Source organism: Crinia signifera, chromosome 5 (genome assembly GCF_055691185.1).
Source record: "Crinia signifera chromosome 5, ASM5569118v1, whole genome shotgun sequence".
Classification (NCBI taxonomy): domain Eukaryota; kingdom Metazoa; phylum Chordata; class Amphibia; order Anura; family Myobatrachidae; genus Crinia; species Crinia signifera.
The window spans coordinates 88,463-111,952 of record NC_139221.1 but is presented as its reverse complement, the minus strand read 5'-3'; the positions used below and the strand labels follow the sequence as shown (position 1 = coordinate 111,952).

The 23,490-nt window shown below is 47.5% G+C and overlaps 1 protein-coding gene across 1 annotated transcript in view; it reads left to right on the top strand.

Moving 5' to 3' along the window:
• The window catches only part of LOC146079839 (uncharacterized), a 285,668-nt gene that overhangs the window by 248,019 nt on the left and 14,159 nt on the right, over positions 1–23,490 (top strand). Inside the window, exons 14-15 of the mRNA XM_083186476.1 lie at positions 20,556–20,730; positions 20,805–20,961. Of these exons, the coding sequence (XP_083042602.1) occupies positions 20,556–20,730; positions 20,805–20,961 (332 nt within the window). The remainder of the gene's footprint in view (positions 1–20,555; positions 20,731–20,804; positions 20,962–23,490) is intronic.

Sequence of the window (23,490 nt, the reverse complement as noted above, 5' to 3'; positions counted from 1 at the left end):
GTACCTCTCTTACCATGAACATTGATAAATTAGGAGCAAAGCCCAATCTAGTTTTTCTTGTGACACTGCCCTCTTCATCATTTGTTTAAGGGTTTGATTAAACCTTTCTGCCAGGCCATCTGTTTAAGGGTGGTACACTGAGGTGGTAATCCTGTTTACCTTTTAACAATCAGCATAAATCCTTCATAAGCTTGGAAACAAAAGGAGTACCTTGGTCCATTAATACAATACTTCGGTATTCATAAGCGGGTATACATGGTTAGTAGCTCTCTGGCAATAGTGCCAGATTTCATATTGGGCAGGGGTATAACCTATGGGTACCTGGTGACATAATCCACTACCACTAGTATGTATTGGTGCCCTTGAGCAGATTTTTTCATAGACTCTATCAGATCCATACCAAACTGCTTAAAAGGCATGGAAATGATAAGGAGGGGTACATATGGAGCCCTTAACTCTGGCAGAGGGGTTGTCCTCTGGCACACTGGGCATTCCTGACAATACCTCTTAGTTGAGGCATAGATGCCCTATCTGTATGCGTTGGATAGTTTTCGCCTTCTGTAAATGGCAACCCCACATGTGTGTGCAGCTTCTAATACCAACCGCTTTACTCCTGTACCGTAGTAACACGATATAGCAAATCATTTTTCAATACAAATATGGCACACCCTCTAATGGTTAAGCTACCCTACCATTAACCACTTTTACAGTCTGAAAGGCGTGTAACAGATTGCTGTCATCTCCTGGAGGAACCATGTTGGCAGCGACAGTGCCAGTATCCACCAGGGTCCAAATCTATCAGCCTTCCAACTGCACCTGCATCCGGAACAGGGAGGACTCTGCTTGGGATAACTCTGCAGCCGCCATGCTGACCAATGGCCGAGCCGTTGTTCCCGCACTACAATCCATTGGCTCTCCTTGTTTCGGGCAGTCCCGTCGCACTCAATGCACACCAAGGGAGGCGGAGCTTTTGGTTTAACCACTGGGACCTCAGTTCTGGGCTTCAGTACTGGCACGTATCCTAACCTATCTTTATTTATTTAGCTTTCCCAGCGTCAAGTGCCGCTCAATCAGCCCTGCCAACTCTTCAAATGTCTGGGAGTCAGCCTGAAGAGCCCACTGCTGACCCAGCATAGCCTGGTCCAGGGTGACTACCTCCTCAATCCCCACTGTGGAGTTTTTATCTGTCTGAAGACTTTGATGTTTATTTTCACAGCAGGTCACAGCATGCCAGGTTGATTCCATATGTGATCATAATTACATTCAATAGCATACAGGCAAACTTAGCATAACAAACTCTTGAAAGACAAAACAGAATGGTGGGAATAACCAGCGCAGACTGAAACTTGTATGTGATCCCGGGGAACAGCTGGTGTAATTCGCTGGTGATTAGAACCACACTTACAAAAAGGGGGTTTTCGATCGCCCAGGAAATTCGTCAAATAATGGGGGTAACTTATGGTCAAATATTTCAATATAAGTACAAGGTGTGCTACTGCCAGGCACTAAAAAGGACACATATGAGAAACAACAGAGTGCCTTTATTGCGGTGCACAAAAGAGAGAGGGTACAAATAAAACATACATATAATGCACAAGACAACATTTTTAAAAAGGAAATACATTTCTTAACGTGGCGGGGGTCAAAAAGTGTGGTCTTTTTAATAGTACATTTTGGTAAAGAATGTGGGGTGCGACCAATGTTAGTGAAGGCAGTGAGTATTGAATAACAATTCACGGATTGGGAACCTTGTCCCTATTTAGCACCGGAATAAAGGCACTCTGTTGTTTCTCATATAGAACCACACTTACTTTACAGTTCTCCATAACAGTTACTTTGGAAATCCTGGCAGAATTCACAGAATAAAATATGGTTTAAAACCGGCACTTCACAATTCTATCTCGCGTGCATCAAAACGTATATTTTAAATTTCTCAAAGCAAATGATATTCAGCAATCAATATCAGAAGTATAATAACTTACTTTATTGTTCTTTCACAAGTGCCCATCAAGGTTTCTTTAGGTACTGGGCAAATGATGAAGTAAGAAAATTATTTAAATCCACAGACCTATAAAATAACAAGAAAAAGTCCTCTAGCAGAGAAAAGAAGTCCAGCCTGATGGAAAAGACCGTCTTACCCGTCACATACGCTGCAGACAAATGGAGGGGAGAACCGGGCGGCTTCAAACCTTCTTGTAGACTGATACAGACATGCAGCGCTGACTCCAATCTGTCAGCGTCGGCTGCGATAGTATCAACACGTTTCGGATATAATCATTTGTCAAGATGTGTTGCTGCATCTCCTTAGGACTTTATTTGTAGTCAAGCCTCCTGATCATGTGATGGATTTCAACCAATCTATGGGACCCATCCACGGAACACCTAAACCCGGCTCATTAACAATACATGTGCGGAGTTAACTCCTTAATATGTCATTTAAACAGCGCTGTAGCGTTCTTCCAATTGGATAAGACTAGCATATACAGTATGGAAAACCTAGCATACACACTAGTTCATACATAAGATAATACAACATATAAATTATATATATATAGAGAGAGAGAGATGGATCAACGACAAACATGATAATAGACCTATATTACATAATCCTGGACATATGCATTATATCATGTAGAACATTATGATCATATTGAGCCGGGTTGAGGGGACAGATAAAAAAACAGAAAAAAACAACATTAGTACAATAAAAACAAACAAGGGTTTTCCTTAACCCCTTCCCGACATTTGACGTACATTTACGTCATGGTTGGGATGTACTTCCCGACACATGGCATAAATGTACGTCATGCCATTTAACTGTCACCGCGTCTATAGACGCGGTGACAGAGGGACGATGTCTGCTGTCCCTGACAGCAGACATCTTCCCTCATTGCCCAGGGGGGGCAGCGATGCCCCCGCCCATCGGCGATCGCTGTGATTGGCTGTTCAATGTGAACAGCCAATTACAGCGTTTTCTGTGTACCGGCGAATAACGTTCGCCGGTGACACAGGGATCGGTGGTGATTGGTGCTGTTAAGTACAGCACCAATCACCACCGGGTGTAAGGGTGTCACTGGTGGTCACCCCACCTCACCCCACCTGCCCCCAAAGGCTGTGATTGGGACCAATCACAGCCATTACACCTCAAATAAGATAACGCAGACAGCCCTGCAGCCGCCATTCCGGTCAGGAACAGCGTGCAGAGCGGTCTCCGTGCCCATCTGTGCCCTATACTGACCTGATCAGCGTTGGTGGCATCCATGCTGCCAGCTACTGGTTGCTTCCTGGTTGCTCTTGCTTCCTGTCTGCTTGTGCTGCTGCTGCAGCGTCATTGTGTCAGAGATATAGATATTGTGTGATATAATTTTGTATCTGCTGCCCCCTGCTGCCCCCCTTTTGTGCTGATCAGTATAAACTAACTGATCAGCACCTTTTTTGGGGTGCAGGGTTTTTTTTTTTTTTATATATACCCTGTCAGGTTGCACCCACAGTTGTGTGCCTGCTGCCCCTCACTGCTAATCAGTGTTGCATCACTGATCAGCAGTTGTTTTTTTTTGGAGAGTGCTGTGGGGTTTTTTTTTTAAATTGTTTTTACACCCACGGTGCTTTTGTGGGTGTCCTGTGGCCGCTGAGCGCTGATCAGTGACGTACATCACTGATCAGCATTTTTGGCACAGGGTTGATCTATTTTTTTTTTTTTATCAAATTTCTGTTGCCTTTGACTCATCAGCAGTTATTTTTAATTATTTTTTTTTGGAGAGTGCTGTGGGTTTTTTTTTTAAATAGTTTTTACACCCACGGTGCTTTTGTGGGTGTCCTGTGGCCGCTGAGCGCTGATCAGTGACGTACATCACTGATCAGCATTTTTGGCACAGGGTTGATCTATTTTTTTTTTTTTTATCAAATTTCTGTTGCCTTTGACTCATCAGCAGTTATTTTAAATTTTTTTTTTTGGAGAGTGCTGTGGGTTTTTTTTTTTTTATTGTTTTTACACCCACGGTGCTTTTGTGGGTGTCCTGTGCCCGCTGAGCGCTGATCAGTGACGGACGTTACTGACCAACATCTGTGCTCAATTTTTGGCGCAGGAACTTTTTTTTTTCTTTTAACTTACACGTGTTAAAGCACTACATACACACTACATACCCCCCGTGTTGAAATAAAGTTTGTACCCCCCCCCCCCTACACTATACACGTGTTGAAACACTACACTTAAAAATAATAAAAATGTCCCAAGACTGTTTTCAGCGGAGGAGGCATATGCCCTTCTTGCCTCTGACACTGACGACACTGACACAGCCAGTGAAGTAAGCGATGAATTGGCATTTGTCTTAAGCTCCTCTTCCTCCTCTAGTGATGAGGGACCCCCTCAAAGACGCCCCCGTAGAGCAGCTGAGACCCCCCCCCCCAATGATTGATCTCGTATGGACCCCACCACCAGACAATTTTGAGCCCCAGGTTCCTGAGTTTTTGGCCAACCTAGGAATCCAATTTGATAGTACAGGCCTCAAAGAAATTGACTTTTTCAAAGTCTTTTTCTCTGATGATTTTATAAATTTAATGGTGGACCAAAGTAATTTATATGCCCAGCAGTTTATTGCCCAAAACCCCACGTCATCATTTGCTAGGTGGACCCCTGTAGATGCAGTAGAGATGATGACGTTTTGGGGTCTGGTGTTACATATGGGCATAGTTAAAAAGCCAGAAATTAGGCAATATTGGAGTACAGATCTTCTGTACAGCACCCCACTTCATCGTATGGCCATGACCCGGACTCGTTTTGAGACGATCCTTAAATTTTTGCATTACAACGATAATGCACAGTGCCCACCCAGAGATGATCCCACCTTTGACCGGCTATTCAAAGTCAGGCCGGTCATTGATCATTTCAGCGCCAAATTTGCTGAGATGTACATCCCCCAAAAATTAATTTGTGTAGACGAGTCACTTATACATTTTAAAGGAAGGGTTAAATTCCGCCAGTAACTTCCCAATAAGAGGGCAAGGTATGGCATAAAAATGTATAAGCTGTGCGAAAGTACCTCAGGGTACACCCACAGGTTTAGGGTATATGAAGGGAAGGACACAAGAATTGAACCGCCAGAATGCCCCCCCCTCCCTCGTAGGTGTTAGTGGAAAGATTGTCTGGGATTTAGTGCACCCCTTCCTGGATAAGGGTTATCACCTCTATGTGGATAACTTTTACACCAGCATCCCCCTGTTTAAGGCCCTTGGTTCAAGAGGTACAGCAGCTTGCGGTACTGTGCGCAAGAACCAAAGAGGCCTCCCAAAAACGCACGTTGCCCAATTACTGAGAAAGGGTGAAAGCAGGGGAATATGCACCGAAAATATGTTGTTGGTCAAATATAAGGACAAGAGGGATGTCCTTATACTGACAACAATTCACGGAGACAGTACCACCTCCGTCCCTGTACGAGGTACCAGTACCCACACCTCAAAACCTATTTGTATCCTTGATTACAATAAGTACATGGGCGGAGTGGATCTTTCAGATCAGGTACTGAAGCCGTACAGTGCCCTGCGGAAAACAAAAATATGGTATAAGAAGCTGGCCGTGTATATCATCCAGATGGCACTGTATAACGCTTACGTACTATTCCGTTCTACCAGCCAGACGGGGACATTTATGCACTTTCAAGAGGAAGTCATAAAGGGCCTAATATTTGGGAACCAGCAGGCAGAGGGCCCCAGTACTTCTAGTACTGGCCCCAGTACTTCTAGTACTGGCCCCCTTATTGTATCAGGGCAGCATTTTCCTAACGAAATCCCCTCCACTGGAAAAAAGGGCAGGACACAAAAAAGGTGCAAAGTTTGCTATAAAAAGGGAATACGAAAGCAAACTATTTTCCACTGTGAAACTTGCCCCGACAAACCCGGCCTATGTATGAAGGAGTGCTTTAAAATATACCACACATCTATGGATTATTAGGTTCATCATTTCACCGTGCTTCGGGGGTCTTGCTAATGCGACATAGCACCCACCATTCATTCCACCAGAATGTGTGCTGCAAAATCCAAATATCACTCCTTCCCTTCTGAGTCCTGCCATGCACCCAAATGGTATTTTTTGGTCACATATGAGGCATTGCCGTACTCGGGAGAAATTGGGGCACAGATTTTGGGGTACTTTGTCTCCTTCATTCCTTGGGAAAATGAAAAATTTTGAGCCAGAACTGCATTTTTGTGTCAAAAAATGTAATTTTTCATTTTCACAGCCCAGTTGTACCAAAATTGGTGAAACCCCTGGGGGTTTGAAATGTACACTATACCCCTAGATGAATTCCCTGAGGGGTGTAGTTTGCAAAATGGGGTCACTTGTGGGGGGGTTCCACTGTATTGGTGCTTCGGGGGTCTTGCTAATGCGACATAGCACCCACCATTCATTCCACCAGAATCTGTGCTGCAAAATCCAAATATCACTCCTTCCCTTCTGAGTCCTGCCATGCACCCAAATGGTATTTTTTGGTCACATATGAGGCATTGCCGTACTCGGGAGAAATTGGGGCACAGATTTTGGGGTGCTTTGTCTCCTTCATTCCTTGTGAAAATGAAAAATTTTGAGCCAGAACTGCATTTTTGTGTAAAAAATGTAATTTTTCATTTTCACAGCCCAGTTGTACCAAAATTGGTGAAACCCCTGGGGGTTTGAAATGTACACTATACCCCTAGATGAATTCCCTGAGGGGTGTAGTTTGCAAAATGGGGTCACTTGTGGGGGGGTTCCACTGTATTGGTGCTTCGGGGGTCTTGCTAATGCGACATAGCACCCACCATTCATTCCACCAGAATCTGTGCTGCAAAATCCAAATATCACTCCTTCCCTTCTGAGTCCTGCCATGCACCCAAATGGTATTTTTTGGTCACATATGAGGCATTGCCGTACTCGGGAGAAATTGGGGCACAGATTTTGGGGTGCTTTGTCTTCTTCATTCCTTGTGAAAATGAAAAATTTTGAGCCAGAACTGCATTTTTGTGTAAAAAATGTAATTTTTTATTTTCACAGCCCAGTTGTACCAAAATTGGTGAAACCCCTGGGGGTTTGAAATGTACACTATACCCCTAGATGAATTCCCTGAGGGGTGTAGTTTGCAAAATGGGGTCACTTGTGGGGGGGTTCCTAACTTTTAGCATCTTATGGTGCCTAGAAACCTACATGGTGCCTAAAAAATAATCTCATAAAAAGGAGGCTCCAAAATCAAGTAGGTGCTCCTTCTATTATGAAGCCTGTGGTTTGGTCAACGTGCACACTAGGGCCACATATAGGATATTTATGAAAACAAAAGAATTGGGGGAATCAATTTTTAGTCACATTTCTCTAGTAAAATCTACTGTGTTCCTTAGAAAAATGTATTAAAATTGAAAATCTGCAAAAAAAATGAAATTTTGAAATTTCACCTACACTTTGTTTTAATTCCTGTGAAACACCTAAAGGGTTAACAAACTTCCAAAATGCTGTTTTGAATACTGTGAGGGTGCAGTTTTTGAAATGGCATCATTTATGGGGGTGTCTCACATACAAGTCCCTCAAAGTCACATCAGAACTGAACTGGTCCCTAAAAAAATCAGTGTTTGAAATTTTCTTGAAAATTTGAGAATTTGCTATTCATATTTTAAGCCTCCTAGTGTCCAAAAAAATTAAAAGGAGGTTGAAATAATGATGGAAACATAAAGTATACATATGGTCTATGTTAGTTATTAACTATTTTGAGTGGTATGATTATTTGTCTCACAAGCAGAAAATTTAACATTTTGCAAATTGCTAAATTTTCAATTTTTTTACGACATTTTGGTATTTTTCACAAAAAAACACAGACTGTATCGACCAAAATTTACCACTAACTTGAAGTACAATGTGTCACGAGAAAACAATCTCAAAATCACTGGGATAAGTAAAAGCAAAAAAAAGTTATCCCCACTTAAGTGATACATGTCAGATTTGAAAAAAAGGGCTCTGTCATGAAGGCAAAAACAGGCTGCGTCGGTAAGGGGTTAAAATGCAGGGACACGTTATGTAGATCGAATCCTTTTTTTGGTACTTGTTTCCTAGCACGGCACCCGTCGGGTCCCATCGCATACCTTAACTTAAGGCAGGAGTGGATTGGGAATTGAAAGCAGCCCGGGAAATAATTAGAAGCATTCCTGGGGGGGGGAAGCCTAGTGGTATGGGGGCGTGGCCTATTTCAACGAGGTCACAACGAGGGATAATCTGTACAGTGCACGGCGAAGGCGTGCCCAAACATTACACCATAATGCATATTACAAGTCACACACCCATATTATACCACATGCCATAATTCCCATTACACGTTATGCCAGGCGCAACAATAAAAAAATAAATAAAAATAAGGACAAGAGGGACAGTGCATGTCGAAGGCGTGCGCCAATAACTTACACCGTCATGCCTATTATACCTCACACCCATTACATAGTATACTACATGCCCAGCCCATTACACGTTAGGCCATGACTGGACAATAAAATAAAAAATAGGGACAATATGGAGAGTGCCACAAACTCCCATTACACATTATACCAAACACCATAATGCCCACACACTGTAATGGCTATTACATATTATGCTATATAAGTGCTGCCTACCTACTGTACATGTTAATTGCCAGGGCCTTCATGCTCTGTGCCAGGGCCTGTTGCCAAGGGGGAGGGCAAATGCTCGTTGCCAAGGGGGAGGGCAAATGCTCGTTGCCAAGGGGGAGGGCAAATGCTCATTGCCAAGGGGGAGGGCAAATGCTCGTTGCCAAGGGGGAGGGCAAATGCTCGTTGCCAGGGGGGGGGGGGGGGCAAATGCAGGCAGGCAACACCCCACAATACTCTCAGAGAAGAGTGTAAACATTTTTAGAACCATTTTTTCTCCTAAAGCCACAGTTGGATTTTCTTTCTGTTTCCTATTCTTTCCTTTATGCATAATAATCATTATCCCTCTAGCACGCAGCTATATATGTAATATACCTACACATCACCCAAGCAGGTGACCGTCCTCTCCTCCCTCATGGTGCCGGCTGGGTATTGTGCAGTCTCCTCCCGTCACTGCTGCTCCCAAGTTCCGGCCCCCCAGAAACGTGATGACGTCCACACGCAGGTGCTGCATGTTTCCTGTGCCCAGGGCTGCCATCAAAAATTGTGGGGCCCGGGACTGACAAAATAGGCAGGGCCCCCTCTCCCTATCATTACACAAAATGTTTTAATCTGATATTTTGTAGAATACCAGAGAAACATTTGAGAAATTGTATGTTTCTTGAAATCTAACTGAATACTGGCCTTAATGTTTCAAGAACAACTATGTGAATTTTAAATGGAACACTTTAGGGCATACTTGCCTACCCTCCCAGTATGGGCCCCCCTCTCGGCCCCCTGGGATGGTGGACAAGCCTCCTGCATCGCCCCCCGCAGCACCCACATCCCCCTTCTGTACTGCACCAAATACTAGATTTTGTGGGTCTGCGACCAGGGAGCGGGGCTAAAATTACATGAATCGCGTCATTTTGTGTAATTTTAGTCCCTCCCCTAATCTGTTGACCTGCAAATTGCCTCGTTTCAGTTGCAAGGCAGGCGCAATGCTGCCATTTTCTATCTCACAGTGACTACCCCAAAAACCTTTGTCCAAACTGCGACCACCAACAGTATTTCTGCCCCCTGCATGCCCACTGGTGAGCGTGCATGTGCAGTGGTGCGAAAAGCATCAAATAATGTTTTACAAACCTGAATCAGCCCTTCAGTAAATAAATATTTCGCACCACAACAAAAACTATTTTATATGACTCTTGGTATATAATAAATGATCTCTTGTGCCAGGTTTTTATAGTAAGGGTATAGCCCGCAGTGCACACACAAAATCAGCAGGCAATGAAATGACTACAGCAGCCTGCACACAGTGCAAGCCCCAGAACCATTCTGCCCCTCTAAGCTATTCTGTAATTACCTTCCACCTTTCTTGTGTGTGTTGCTGTCTCTTTCCCACGCTGTCGCTGTGTGCAGAAGAAGCTCCTCATACAGCCGTCGCGCTGTACAATTAACTTTATTGTACCAGTCTCCAGATGGTGACACCAGAGGGGGCTTTTTTTTTTGGCGAGTGGCGGGTGACCCGCGTCCCGGCGCTGGTGAAAGAACAGGGGCCCTGACTTCACTGTTGGCTGTGATAAGCAGGTGGCATGTTGTTAGAGGCCCTTTCATCAGAGATTGGTGCCGACGGTCATAGTGTCCGTGGCTGGCAGTTTGCGGTAGAGCAGCACCGCCCCCCCTCTGTGTCACACAACTGCACCCCCAGTCCGCCCTGATGGTGGCCCTGCCTGTTCCCCCTGCTCAGTGAGTGACAGGTGCGTGCAGGGCAGCAAGCCGGGCTTTCATTGGCGGTGATTGCTGGAGCCCGGCCAGCGGGGGCATGGGCCGAGTCCACACAGCAGCCGGAGGTGGGGTGCGGTGTGAGTGCGGCTAATTGCCGCACCCCCTGTACCCACATTGTGACGCCACTGACACCCAGCAAGGCTGCGGCTCTGGGGAGATCGCGGTACGGGGGGATAGGTAGTGGCAGCCAGAGCGCTGCAAAGACGCCACTTGCGGCTATTCAAATATCGCGCCTGCCCTGCCCTGCTCGCAGTCCGGCAGCCAATTAGGAGCCGCTGCTCCTGATTGGCTGGTGGACCGCGAGCAGGGCAGGCGCGCTATTTGAAATAGCCACAGGCGGAACTGCCCCTCTCCTCATGGCGCTGCCGGTCTCTAGCTGGCTGTTTGTTTCACGTCAGCGCCATGATCTTCTCCCTCCGACAGCAGCATAGCCCAAAACAAATATGGCCGCCGTATATGTGCATTTAATATATGCGGCGGCCATATTTGTTTTTGGCAATGCCTGCCGTTTGTGACCAGGCTGGGCTGCGGCCGCTTCTAACCAAGGTAAGCGGCCCAGCCAGAGTGACATCTGGTCCGGCCCACCGGGAAACGGCCCGGTTTCCCGGTGGGCCAATCCGCCTCTGACTTAAGGTATGCAATGGGACCCGACCGACCCGATTTTCGGGCTTTAAAGACATTTTTAATACAATTTAAAAATCGGTCTCATCGCATGCCATTATAATGGCATGCGACGCTACCGACCCGGTTTTTACATTGGACCCAATGCAAAAATGGTCCCTGAGACCCGATTTTACATTGGACCCAATGTTAAATGCCCCCCAGACTCGATTTTTAATTGTAAACCGACCCTGATGGTTAATTATGTCAAATGCCCCCCCCCCCCCCTCCATTGTTAACGCTATGCCACGATCAATGTGAACCCGAAGCCTGGTGAGCGCAGCGGTACGCGTCTTCCGACCTTTTCATGCCCCCACTATCCACGTCGGTGTGGAGTTGATTTTATATAGTGTGGCGAGCGCAGCAAGCCACCGAGCCCTAAGCGTGGCGAGCGGATGCGTAATACGTGTGAAGTAATGCGCGTCCCCTCGCTGTGCTCGCCACGCTTCGGGCTCGTTGGTTCACTGCGCTCGCCACACTATCTAAAATCAACTCCACACCGACGTGGATAGTGGGGGAATGAAAAGGTTGGAGGACGCGTACCACCACCCCTCGCTGCGCTCGCCACGCTTCGGGTTGACGTTGATCGTGGCGTTAACAATGGGGGGGCATTTCACATAGTAATTACCCATCAGGGTGGGTATACAATTAAAAATGGGGTCTGGGGGGCATTTAACATTGAGTCCAATGTAAAATCGGGTCTCAGGGACCATTTAACATTGGTTCCAATGTAAATATCGGGTCGTCGTGTCTCATCACATGCGATTTGGTCGCATGCGATGCGATCTGCCCGATGGCATACAATTATAATCGGTGGCGCCGTGCTAGGAAACAAGTACCCTTTTTTTATATTTCGCACATGCTCTGTGTGCTGTTCCTTTAGCATGCGTCCGGTTCTGCCAACATATTGGGAACCACATATACCAGTGGTTCCCAAACTGTGCGCCTAGGCTCCCTGGGGTGCCTCGGAGCACTTGCAGAGGTGCCTCGGTTTGGTGGTCCAGAACCGATTCAAATTATTTATGGTCAATGTAATAGGCAAAACCAGAGCTTGTGGCTTCCAGTTTTAAAATATGTGGATAAACAGAAGTGAATTCTGCCCCTCACCACATAACTGGACCTAAGGATGACATATAAGCACAACTTATTTAATTTAATATTGTTTTCTGAAATTCTCGGTAGAAAACTTTGCACCTAGGGATGCCGTGACAAATATTCTGATAATCTAGGGTGCCGTGATGCAAAAAAGTTTGGGAACCACTGACATATACAGTACATTCCAGTAAGTACACTACATTTTTGGTCCCACACGTGATGAATTCCTTAATGGAATACTCACGACCTGTAATATTAGATCTGTGAGTCATAGTTTTCCTTATTGCACATTGCCCGCATCTATAAAAACCTTTAGAGGTGATCCTCGATGGCCGCTTTTCCACCGGAATCGCACTCTTCACCAATATGCTGCGTAAATGCTCAGCTCTTTTGTAGACAAATCTAGGGTATAGACCTAAATGGGGTTTCATTACTGGGTCTCGAATAAGAACATTCCAATGCCTTTTAATGATCTTTTCTAGCATTTCATGGCGGGATGTGTACTTGGTGATAAATAATATTTCATTATCCCCAAAGGACAATTTCAAAGGTTAAGGCGTAATTGTAGTGAAGTGGAGGCATTTAACGTACAAGCACAAAACATGAAAGCCAATTTTCTAGAAAAAGGATATTGCCCTATAATGGCGGATAAATCATTGGAAGAAAATATTCTGGTATCCAGAGAGGTTTTATAAATAAAATCCCAGGTGCTGCCGATTGCACACCAAAACCTGGTCTGGATTCTCCCACATTACTTTCATGTGGGGAGATGCTGTCTCTGCCAATATATATATATAGTACCTTGGGGGGGGGGGGGGCTAGGCTAGTGACAGCGGAGTGAGGCTATGCACAGACAGAAGTGTGCAGCTATGTGTGTGCCAAAGGAGGACAGGCTGAGGGGGGTCCGTATCCATGTCCGTGGTGGCTGGTACATAGTAATTTATGTCTGCAGGCAGATTGTCTAGCAGCAGCATTGCTGGGTGCACAGTCAAACGAGGCATCAGATAAAAGTCTCTGGAAATCATAAGGGGGCAAAATAGGTTTACATTGAACTGCAAAATTGTCAATCAAAGGAAGGGCCAGTCAGAGCAGCACACAGCGGTGCCTCACGGTAGATTAATGGTGCATACCAGTAAGCTCACACATTAAATACAGCAATGTCAGAGTAAATGGCATTGGGATTCACATGCACCATACGGAGGGCACATACGGTTTTAACTGAATTGGCAAATCTGTTAGTAACAAATGGCCCAAAATGATGGCACACGGCGGTGCATTACACTATAAGTATGGTGCACCACAGTTATCCCATAAAGTGCGCACAGTAACAATCATGGTACATAGCGGTATCAGCCAATGATAGTATTAACTGACAGCCTGATGATGCAAATGGAGAAATCATAAGGTAAATGCTGCACATGGCGGTGCCAAACACACTTATGTAGGCACACGGCGGTGCCACACAGTGTGTGTATACCACAATCAGCAGTAATAGTCCTAAGTATATAGCAAGATCAAAGCAGGCACAGTACATGGCCTTGCTGCATGTCACTACGTAAACCGACATACATGTATACAATTGGACGGAGTTACCGGACAGTCAAAAGTATGGCCAGTCAGCATGTTGCGTATGGAGGGGACACACAGCGGTGTCAAAAAGTTGTTAATAGCTGTGCCAGGTTTGCCTTGAGAAAGCCAGGATGGCCACACATGTATGTGAGTGGAGCCCGGGTACCAAATCAGTACAAGAGTCGGGCATCCATAAATAGGGAGGGAAAGTGATGAAGTGCATGGCCAGGTGAAGGTTATAGGAAGCATCCCATCTTGAAGTCCTCATTAAGGCCGTGTGGGGCCATACATTTGAGTCTGAATATCCACTGAATTTCTCTTTGTAGGAGAAGCTTCTCCTGTTGCCACCCCTTTTGAGTGGTGGAATGGGGTCGATCATGGAACATTTCAACTGTGAGACACTATAGCATTTTGACAGAAAGTGCCTCGCCACGGGTAGGTTCTTTAGCTCATTTTGTGCATTCTGTATAGAGAAGCATTTTTTTTAATAGAGGAGCGATGTTGGCTCAGTCTTTCCATGAGCATCCTTGTAGTTTACCCTATGTAGAGCAAATTGCAAGGGCACCGGCGAGCATAGATGACGAATTTGCAATTGCACTCAAGATGATGTTTGATGGTGTATTTGATACCATCCTATGGGTTGACAAAATTTGGGCCTGTTTTTAGATGCTGGCAGTTAGTGGAGCCTAGGCATTTAAAGGTCCCTTTTTTACAGTTGAGCCAATGCGGTTTGCTCGCCGGAATCGGTTGTGGTACCAGGAGGTCTCTCAGGTGAGAGCCCCTTCTGTATTTAAACCTAGGGGGATTTGCAAGTTCTGCTGATAACACCGGGTCACAGGCAATCATATGCCAGTGTTCATTTAACTTTTTGCGGATGTGTTTGTATGCCACCATAAAAGTACTGCAGAAGTTCAGGGAATTGGGTTTGTTGGTATCATCAGCCGGTTTAGGTTGAAGAAGATTTTTTTCTCTCAAGGCTTCTTACATTGTTAATCGTCTCTTTGACATCAGACTTGTTGTATGCCCTTTTCAGGAATCTTTCCCCCATGGTAACAAATGCTTCCTCACATTCAGTGGGGTCAGATGTAATGCATACTACTCTCAGTAGCTGGGATTACAGGAGTCCCTTCTTCAAATGTTCTGGTTGGAAGCTGTCTGCATGGAGGAGTGTGTTCTTGTCCGAGTCTTTAGTATAGATCTTGGTTTTGATCACAGAATCAGTGAGGGTGATGGTCACATCGAGGAAGTAGATGAACTTACTGCTAAAGTTCATAGTGAATTTGATGGTACAAGGATGGGAATTGAGGTAGTGGATAAAGGACCGCAATTTCTCTTCACCCCCTGTCCAGAGGATGAAGAGATCATCGATATAGCGGACAAAAAACAAGATCTTTAAAAATATCATTGCCAGTAATGTGTTTCGACTCGTGTGCCGCCACGACAATATTGGCAAACTTGACCCCATCGCTGTACCTTGCTATAGCAGGTAGAAGCGGTTCTCAAACAAAAAATAGTTTTTAGTCAGAATGGTCTCGATGAGTTTCAGGAGGTAGTCTGCTGGTGGACCGCTGTACTTGCTGTTGCCAGTTATGGCATCTCGGCATGATTCAAGTCCCAGTTGGTGGGGTATGTTGGTGTAAAGAGTCTTAAAACGCTTCCCAGAGAACGGATATACAAAACTGTCACCTAATTCTAAATAACTGCACGTAGTTTGACATCTGTGGTTGCTGTGTTAGAAAATCAGAAATCCCCCTAGTACTTTGTCAGGTCATTCTTCCTTGTCCTTGATGTTGGCACCTCTTCTGAAACCAGGCATCAACTGAGATTCTTGTAGCTTCGGCAGTGATTGATCCATGGACAAGCTGGGCCATAGTTCTCTGGCAGCTTTGACCACGGGCACAGACCATGTGGAGAACTATATCTGCCAGATTAGCTTTTTGTTGAATCTTCTCTATTACTTGTTTGAAGTGCTGTTTCCCTCGGAATTGAAAGTGCCCCAACTTTAGAAACATAGCATTTGATGGCAAATAAGACCCACTTGGCCCATCTAGTCTGCCCCTTCTTTAAACATGTTACCTCAAACCATATTTTATCCTTATTTCTTTGTAGGGATATCAATATGCCTATCCCAAGCATGATTACATTGTACTACTGTATTTGCCTCTACCACCTCTGATGGGAGGCTATTCCACTTATCTACTACTCTTTCTGTGAAGTAATTCTTCCTCACATTTCCCCTGAATCTTCCTCCCTCTAGTGTCAGTGCATGTCCTCGTGTTCTGCTGCTCCTCTTCCTGTGACTAATGTCTCCCACATGTACCTTCCTCCCCCCAGTGTCAGTGCATGTCCTCGTGTTCTGCTGCTCCTCTTCCTGTGACTAATGTCTCCCACCTGTACCTTCCTCCCCCCAGTGTCAGTGCATGTCCTCGTGTTCTGCTGCTCCTCTTCCTGTGACTTATGTCTCCCACCTGTACCTTCCTCCCCCTAGTGTCAGTGCGTGTCCTCGTGTTCTGCTGCTCCTCTTCCTGTGAAGAATGTCTCCCACCTGTACCTTCCTCCCTCTAGTGTCAGTGCATGTCCTTGTGTTCTGCTGCTCCTCTTCCTGTGACTAATGTCTCCCACCTGTACCTTCCTCCCTCTAGTGTCAGTGCATGTCCTCGTGTTCTGCTGCTCCTCTTCCTGTGACTAATGTCTCCCACCTGTACCTTCCTCCCTCTAGTTTCAGTGCATGTCCTCGTGTTCTGTTGCTCCTCTTCCTGTGAAGAATGTCTCCCACCTGTACCTTCCTCCCTCTAGTGTCAGTGCATGTCCTTGTGTTCTGTTGCTCCTCTTGCTGTGAAGAATGTCTCCCACCTGTACCTTGTTATAACCCTTGATATATTTGAAAGTTTCTACCATGTCCCCCCTTTCCCTTCTCTGCTCTAAACTATACATATTAAGATCTTTTAGTCTTTCCTGGTACGTTTTGTGATGTAGGCCATGCACCATTTTAGTTGCCCTTCTTTGTACAGTTTCTAATGTATTTATATCCTTCTGGAGATATGGCCTCCAGAACTGAACACAATACTCTAGGTGAGGTCGTACCAATGACCTATACAGTGGCATTCTAGGTCTCCAGCTGCATAACCCTTTTGTAGAAATTTGGTTATAAGGTTATCGTTGGCCTTCCTGCATCTTCTCTGTCACTGCAGATCCTCACCATGCGCAGGAACTGCGAATATGGCAGTCCCCGCTTTAGTGCAGATGGATGGTGGCTGGAGGCACTTAAATACCTATACAGATGAAGCAGATCTCATTAGAGCTGCTCCTGGTGATTCTATCGCCAATCACTGCTGCTTGCCATCCATCAGTAGGGGGCGTGCGCACGAGACGCCTCGCCCTGCCGCTTTCCACTAGCTGCCTGCACCCCACCGTCTCCCTAAAGCGGAGATGGGCAGGGTATCCACTCCCCACCTCCAGTTGAAAGGGATGCGCGTGCATGTGAGACGCTCGCGTGACCCCTTCAGATGCAGCTTCTCTCCGCCAGCCTTCGCCAGCTCAGGGGATTTAGCGATTCCCTGAGCTGGCTGAGAGGCGCTACATCTGTATTACGCATCTGCCTATTCGTGCTAATCTCGAGAAGCGCTGGATGGTTTTTGATGCAGTTTTTTTATACAGCATTTAACGGGGAAGGTTTAGGTGGTACTGCAGGAGCGGTGCTTTCATAGAACGCTTCAGGAAATCATTACAGCTCATCATTCACATATGTCCCTGCAACCATCTTTCTTTAATGCTCCACCTTCATCTGCTTCCATGAGTTATCCGTAATCTAGGAAAGTCTCTTTCCCACAAGTGCCTCTGTACCCTTCCTCCCCAAGGGTGCCTCTGACCCCCACCCCATGAGTACTTCTGCACCCTGCCTCCCCAAGGGTGCCTCTGACCCCCACCCCATGATTTCCTCTGCACCCTGCCTCCCCAAGGGTGCCTCTGACCCACACCCCATGAGTACCTCTGCACCCTGCCTCCCCAAGAGTGCCTCTAACCCCCCCCCATGAGTACTTCTGCACCCTGCCTCCCCAAGGGTGCCTCTGACTCCCACCCCATGATTTCCTCTGCACCCTGCCTCCCCAAGGGTGCCTCTGACCCCCACCCCATGACTACCTCTGCACCCTGCCTCTCCAAGGGTGCCTCTGACACCCCCACCCCATGACTACCTCTGCACCCTGCCTCCCCTAGGATGCCTCTGACCCACACCCCATGAGTACTTCTGCACCCTGCCTCCCCAATAGTGCCTCTGATCCCCGCCCCATGATTACCTCTGCACCCGGCCTCCCCAAGGGTGCCTCTGACCCCCACCCCATGAGTACTTCTGCACCCTGCCTCCCCAAGGGTGCCTCTGACCCCCACCCCATGATTACCTCTGCACCCTGCCTCCCCAAGGGTGCCTCTGACCCCCACCCCATGACTACCTCTGCACCCTGCCTCCCCAAGAGTTCCTCTGACCCCCACCCCATGACTACCTCTGCACCCTGCCTCCCCAAGAGTTCCTCTGGCCCCCACCCCATGACTACCTCTGCACCCTGCCTCCCCAAGAGTTCCTCTGGCCCCCACCCCATGACTACCTCTGCACCCTGCCTCCCCAAGAGTTCCTCTGGCCCCCACCCCATGACTACCTCTGCACCCTGCCTCCCCAAGAGTGCCTCTGACCCCCACCTCATGACTACCTTTGCACCCTACCTTCCCAAGAGTGCCTCTGACTCCCACCCCATGAGATCCTTCCCACATGCACTTATTATCTCCCCTCCCTATATGTACCTCTGAACATTGCCTCACCAAGCGTGCTTCTGCCTCCCACCTCCCTGTGTGCACCTGTCATCTCACCTTATCATATGATAAGGGGAGATGTCCCCACGATTGCCCCTGACCACTGCCTCCTCAATTGTGTTTCTTCCTCTTTATCTTCGCACTGATGGCTGTTTTTCTTTTACTTGCTTCACTAAAATGGTCTCCCCATTGCTGCCACCCTCCAATTCTTTCCATACTGCCCCCGCAATACTTTCGCCATTGCCCCCGCAATACTCTCCCCATTGTCCCCACCAAGCAATACTTTCCCCATTGCCGCACCTCGCAATACTCTCCCCATTGCCCCCACACGCAATACTCTCCCCATTGCCCGCAATCCGCAATACTCTCCCCATTGCCCCCAACCTGCAATACTCTCCCCATTGCCCCGCAATTCTCTCCCCATTGCCCCCCCCGCAATACTCTCCCCATTGCCCCCCACAATGCTCTCCCTATTGCCCCCCGCAATACTCTCCCCATTGCCCCCACCCTGTCACGACCACCATGTCTAATACCCGTTCCCTCTGTGCTATGTCTAGCCCTGGGTCCACTGACAGGGTATCTCCTGTTATGGCGCTCACCTCCGCTACCAATCCTCATGCTGGTAGTGTGCAAGGTGACAGCGGTGGTGTGTGACTCTGTGCCGTGTGGGGTCTGGATGGCGTGGGACCTGAGCCGCCATGATGGGTCCGTGTCAGGTTAGGCCTCTGGCTGGACACGCCGGCTGCAGCGCATCAGCGCACAGTTACCGCCGGCTGGTTCCTGTCGCCATCTCTGGCGGCGGCCATCTTTTAGGATCCTTCAGCCTATGCTGCGTAGCTCCATTTAAGTGTCAGCCAATCACGACGCAGCTTCCCCTTCAAATACTGACTTGCCAGGCAAGACCGGCAGTCAGTACAATGATGTCTATCCGCACGCATCATTGACTCTCCCTGGTTGTCTGTAGTTACCACTGCAGTTCTTGCGCCTCTGGTGAAGTTCCCCTCCGGTATCCTGCTGATCTTCACACTGCCTGAACCATCCATCAAGGAACCTGCTGCCGCCTATACGGACTGGACAAGGTTAACCCCCCAAAGGGGTAATATCTTTCTCCTTATTCCTGACGGTTATTCTCTGTGGTCATCCCTGGTTTGCAGCTACGATCTTATTCAGCACAGCTTCTTTCGGACTTCACCATCCAATCATTCATCCAGTCATCCAATCCTTCATTCAATCATCCAATTCTTCATTCAATCATCCAATCCTTCATCCAGCCATCATCCTTCTTCCAATCATCCAATTCTTTATTCAATCATCCAATCCTTATTCAATCATCTAATTCTTCAACCATTCATCCAACCTTTCAGTTGTCCAATTATTCAATTACCAATCATCTTCAAGCTCTTCAATAAGCATTATATATTATTGACTTTATCAGTTACCAATAACTACAGTTTTATCATTGTGTCATTATTCATCTTCTGTACCGCAGTATCTTCATTAAATAAGGTTTATTTTTATTCAATTGCCTTACTCCCTTCTGTCATTAATGCAACAACCCTACATCAAAGCACCCAGCCTCCGTTACACTCCAGCTGGTGCTTCACGAAACGTGGCACACCCCGTGCAATACTCACCCCATAGCTCCCTTTCCCCACAATACTTTCCCCGCTGCCCCCCGCAATACTCTCCCCATTGCCCCCACTCCACAATACTCTCCCTATTGCCTCCCGCAATACTTTCCCCATTGCTCCCACCCCGCAATACTTTCCCCATTGCCCCTTGCAATACTCTCCTCATTGCCCCTAACCCACGATACTCTCTCCATTGCCCTCATCCTGCAATACTCTCCCCCTCAATACTCTCCTATTGCCCCCACAGCCCACAATACTCTCCCCATTGCCGTCACTGCAGGGACAGACCATTAGGTGCAATATAGAAATGTCAGAGGATCCATCTGCGAGTAATTGGAAACATCTGGGACTATATGATATCAAGGGATCGATCTATTGGCACCATCTGTGTGGTTCTTACTCTGATGTCTCTGATTTTAGGTCTCTGATGTCTCTTCTCTCTGTGGACTGAAACAGCTTACTACCTTACATATAGACAATACACAAGTTACTGAACAGTCTCTTCAGGCCATCACCTCAATATCAGCACTCTCAACACTTACAATGTCTGGTGTGCAGTCTCTCAACTCCAATCGAGTGCTAGAACTCCTCTCCAGTAAGTAGTCTTGTTCAGACCTCACATCAGTTAGACAAGGCTGCCTCTCTGATCTGTCTTATGTTATCTTGCAGGTCTGTCTCTCACCCGCTTGGTTCTTCCTGGAAGGCACAGTCTGTCAGATGGAGGTCTTGCATATCTCTCCCATCTACCGGGTCTCTTAGAGTTAGACCTGACAGATCACACTCACATTACAGACAGGGGTGTACAACATATCTCCGAGCTGACAAGGTGAGTGTACTCTTCACTAAATGACCATGTTCAAGGAACCTGTTTGTTTAAGGACAATGTGTGCATTTGTGTTCCAGTGTAATCTGTGTAGGTGTGGTTAGTGCACCTGTGCCACGATGCGGTCCATGCTCAGTTGTGGTCTGTGCCCTGCTGCTGTCCATGTAGTTGGTGCACCTACAGTATACTCCGGTGCGGTCCGTATAGTTATTGCACCTACAGTATGCTCCAGTGCGGTCTGTCTAATTGATTACCTACAGTATGCTCCAGTGCTGTCCATGTAGTTGGGGCACCTACAGTATGCTCCTGTGCGGTTTGTGTAGTTATTGCACCTACAGTATGCGCCAGTGCGGTCTGTCTAGTTGGTTACCTACAGTATGCTCCGGTGCAGTCTGTGCAATTGGTGCACCTACAGTTTGTTCCGGTGCGGTCCATTTAGTTGGTGCACCTACAGTATGTTCCGGCGCGGTCTGTGTAGTTGGTGCACCTACGGTATGTTCCGGTGCAGTCCGTGTAGTTGGTGCACCTACAGTATGTTCCAGTGCGGTCAGTGTAGATGGTGCACCTACGGTATGTTCCGGTGCAGTCCATGTAGTTGGTGCACCTACAGTATGTTCCGGTGCTGTCCGTGTAGTTGGTGCACCTACAGTATGCTCCGGTGCGGTCTGTCTACTTGGTTACCTACAGTATGCTCCAGTGCGGTCCGTGTAGTTATTGCACCTACAGTATGCTCCAGTGCGGTCTGTCTAGTTGGTTACCTACAGTATGCTCCGATGCAGTCTGTGCAATTAGTGCACCTACAGTATGTTCTGGTGCGGTCCATGTAGTTGGTGCACCTACAGTATGTTCCGGTGCGGTCCGTGTAGTTGGTGCACCTACGGTGTGTTCCGGTGCGGTCCGTGTAGTTGTGCACCTACTGTGTGTTCCGGTGCGGTCCGTGTAGTTGGTGCACCTACAGTATGTTCCGGTGCGGTCCGTGTAGTTGGTGCACCTACAGTATGTTCCGGTGCGGTCCGTGTAGTTGGTGTACCTACAGTATGTTCCGGTGCGGTCCGTATAGTTGGTGCACCTGCAGTATGTTCCGTGTAGTTGGTGCACCTGCAGTATGTTCCGTGTAGTTGGTGCACCTACAGTATGTTCCGTGTAGTTGGTGCACCTACAGTATGTTCCGGTGCGGTCCGTGTAGTTGGTGCACCTACAGTATGTTCCGGTGCGGTCCGTGTAGTTGGTGCACCTACAGTATGTTCCGGTGCGGTCCGTGTAGTTGGTGCACCTACAGTATGTTCCGTGTAGTTGGTGCACCTACAGTATGTTCCGTGTAGTTGGTGCACCTACAGTATGTTCTGGTGCGGTCCGTGTAGTTGGTGCACCTACAATATGCTCCGGTGCGGTCCGTGTAGTTGGTGCACCTACGGTGTGTTCCGGTGCGGTCCGTGTAGTTGGTGCGCCTACGGTGTGTTCCGGTGCGGTCCGTGTAGTTGGTGCACCTACAGTATGTTCCGGTGCGGTCCGTGTAGTTGGTGCACCTACAGTATGTTCCTGTGCGGTCCGTGTAGTTGGTGCTCCTACAGTATGTTCCGGTGCAGTCCGTGTAGTTAGTGTACCTACAGTATGTTCCGGTGCGGTCCGTATAGTTGGTGCACCTGCAGTATGTTCCGTGTAGTTGGTGCACCTGCAGTATGTTCCGTGTAGTTGGTGCACCTACAGTATGTTCCGTGTAGTTGGTGCACCTACAGTATGTTCCGGTGCGGTCCGTGTAGTTGGTGCACCTACAGTATGTTCGGGTGCGGTCCGTGTAGTTGGTGCACCTACAGTATGTTCCGGTGCGGTCCATGTAGTTGGTGCACCTACAGTATGCTCCGGTGCGGTCCGTATAGTTATTGCACCTACAGTATGCTCCAGTGCGGTCTGTCTAGTTGATTACCTACAGTATGCTCCAGTGCTGTCCATGTAGTTGGGGCACCTACAGTATGCTCCTGTGCGGTTTGTGTAGTTATTGCGCCTACAGTATGCTCCAGTGCGGTCTGTCTAGTTGGTTACCTACAGTATGCTCCGGTGCAGTCTGTGCAATTGGTGCACCTACAGTTTGTTCCGGTGCGGTCCATTTAGTTGGTGCACCTACAGTATGTTCCGGCGCGGTCTGTGTAGTTGGTGCACCTACGGTATGTTCCGGTGCAGTCCGTGTAGTTGGTGCACCTACAGTATGTTCCGGTGCAGTCCATGTAGTTGGTGCACCTACAGTATGTTCCGGTGCGGTCCGTGTAGTTGGTGCACCTACAGTATGCTCCGGTGCGGTCTGTCTACTTGGTTACCTACAGTATGCTCCAGTGCGGTCCGTGTAGTTATTGCACCTACAGTATGCTCCAGTGCGGTCTGTCTAGTTGGTTATCTACAGTATGCTCCGATGCAGTCTGTGCAATTAGTGCACCTACAGTATGTTCTGGTGCGGTCCATGTAGTTGGTGCACCTACAGTATGTTCCGGTGCGGTCCGTGTAGTTGGTGCACCTACGGTGTGTTCCGGTGCGGTCCGT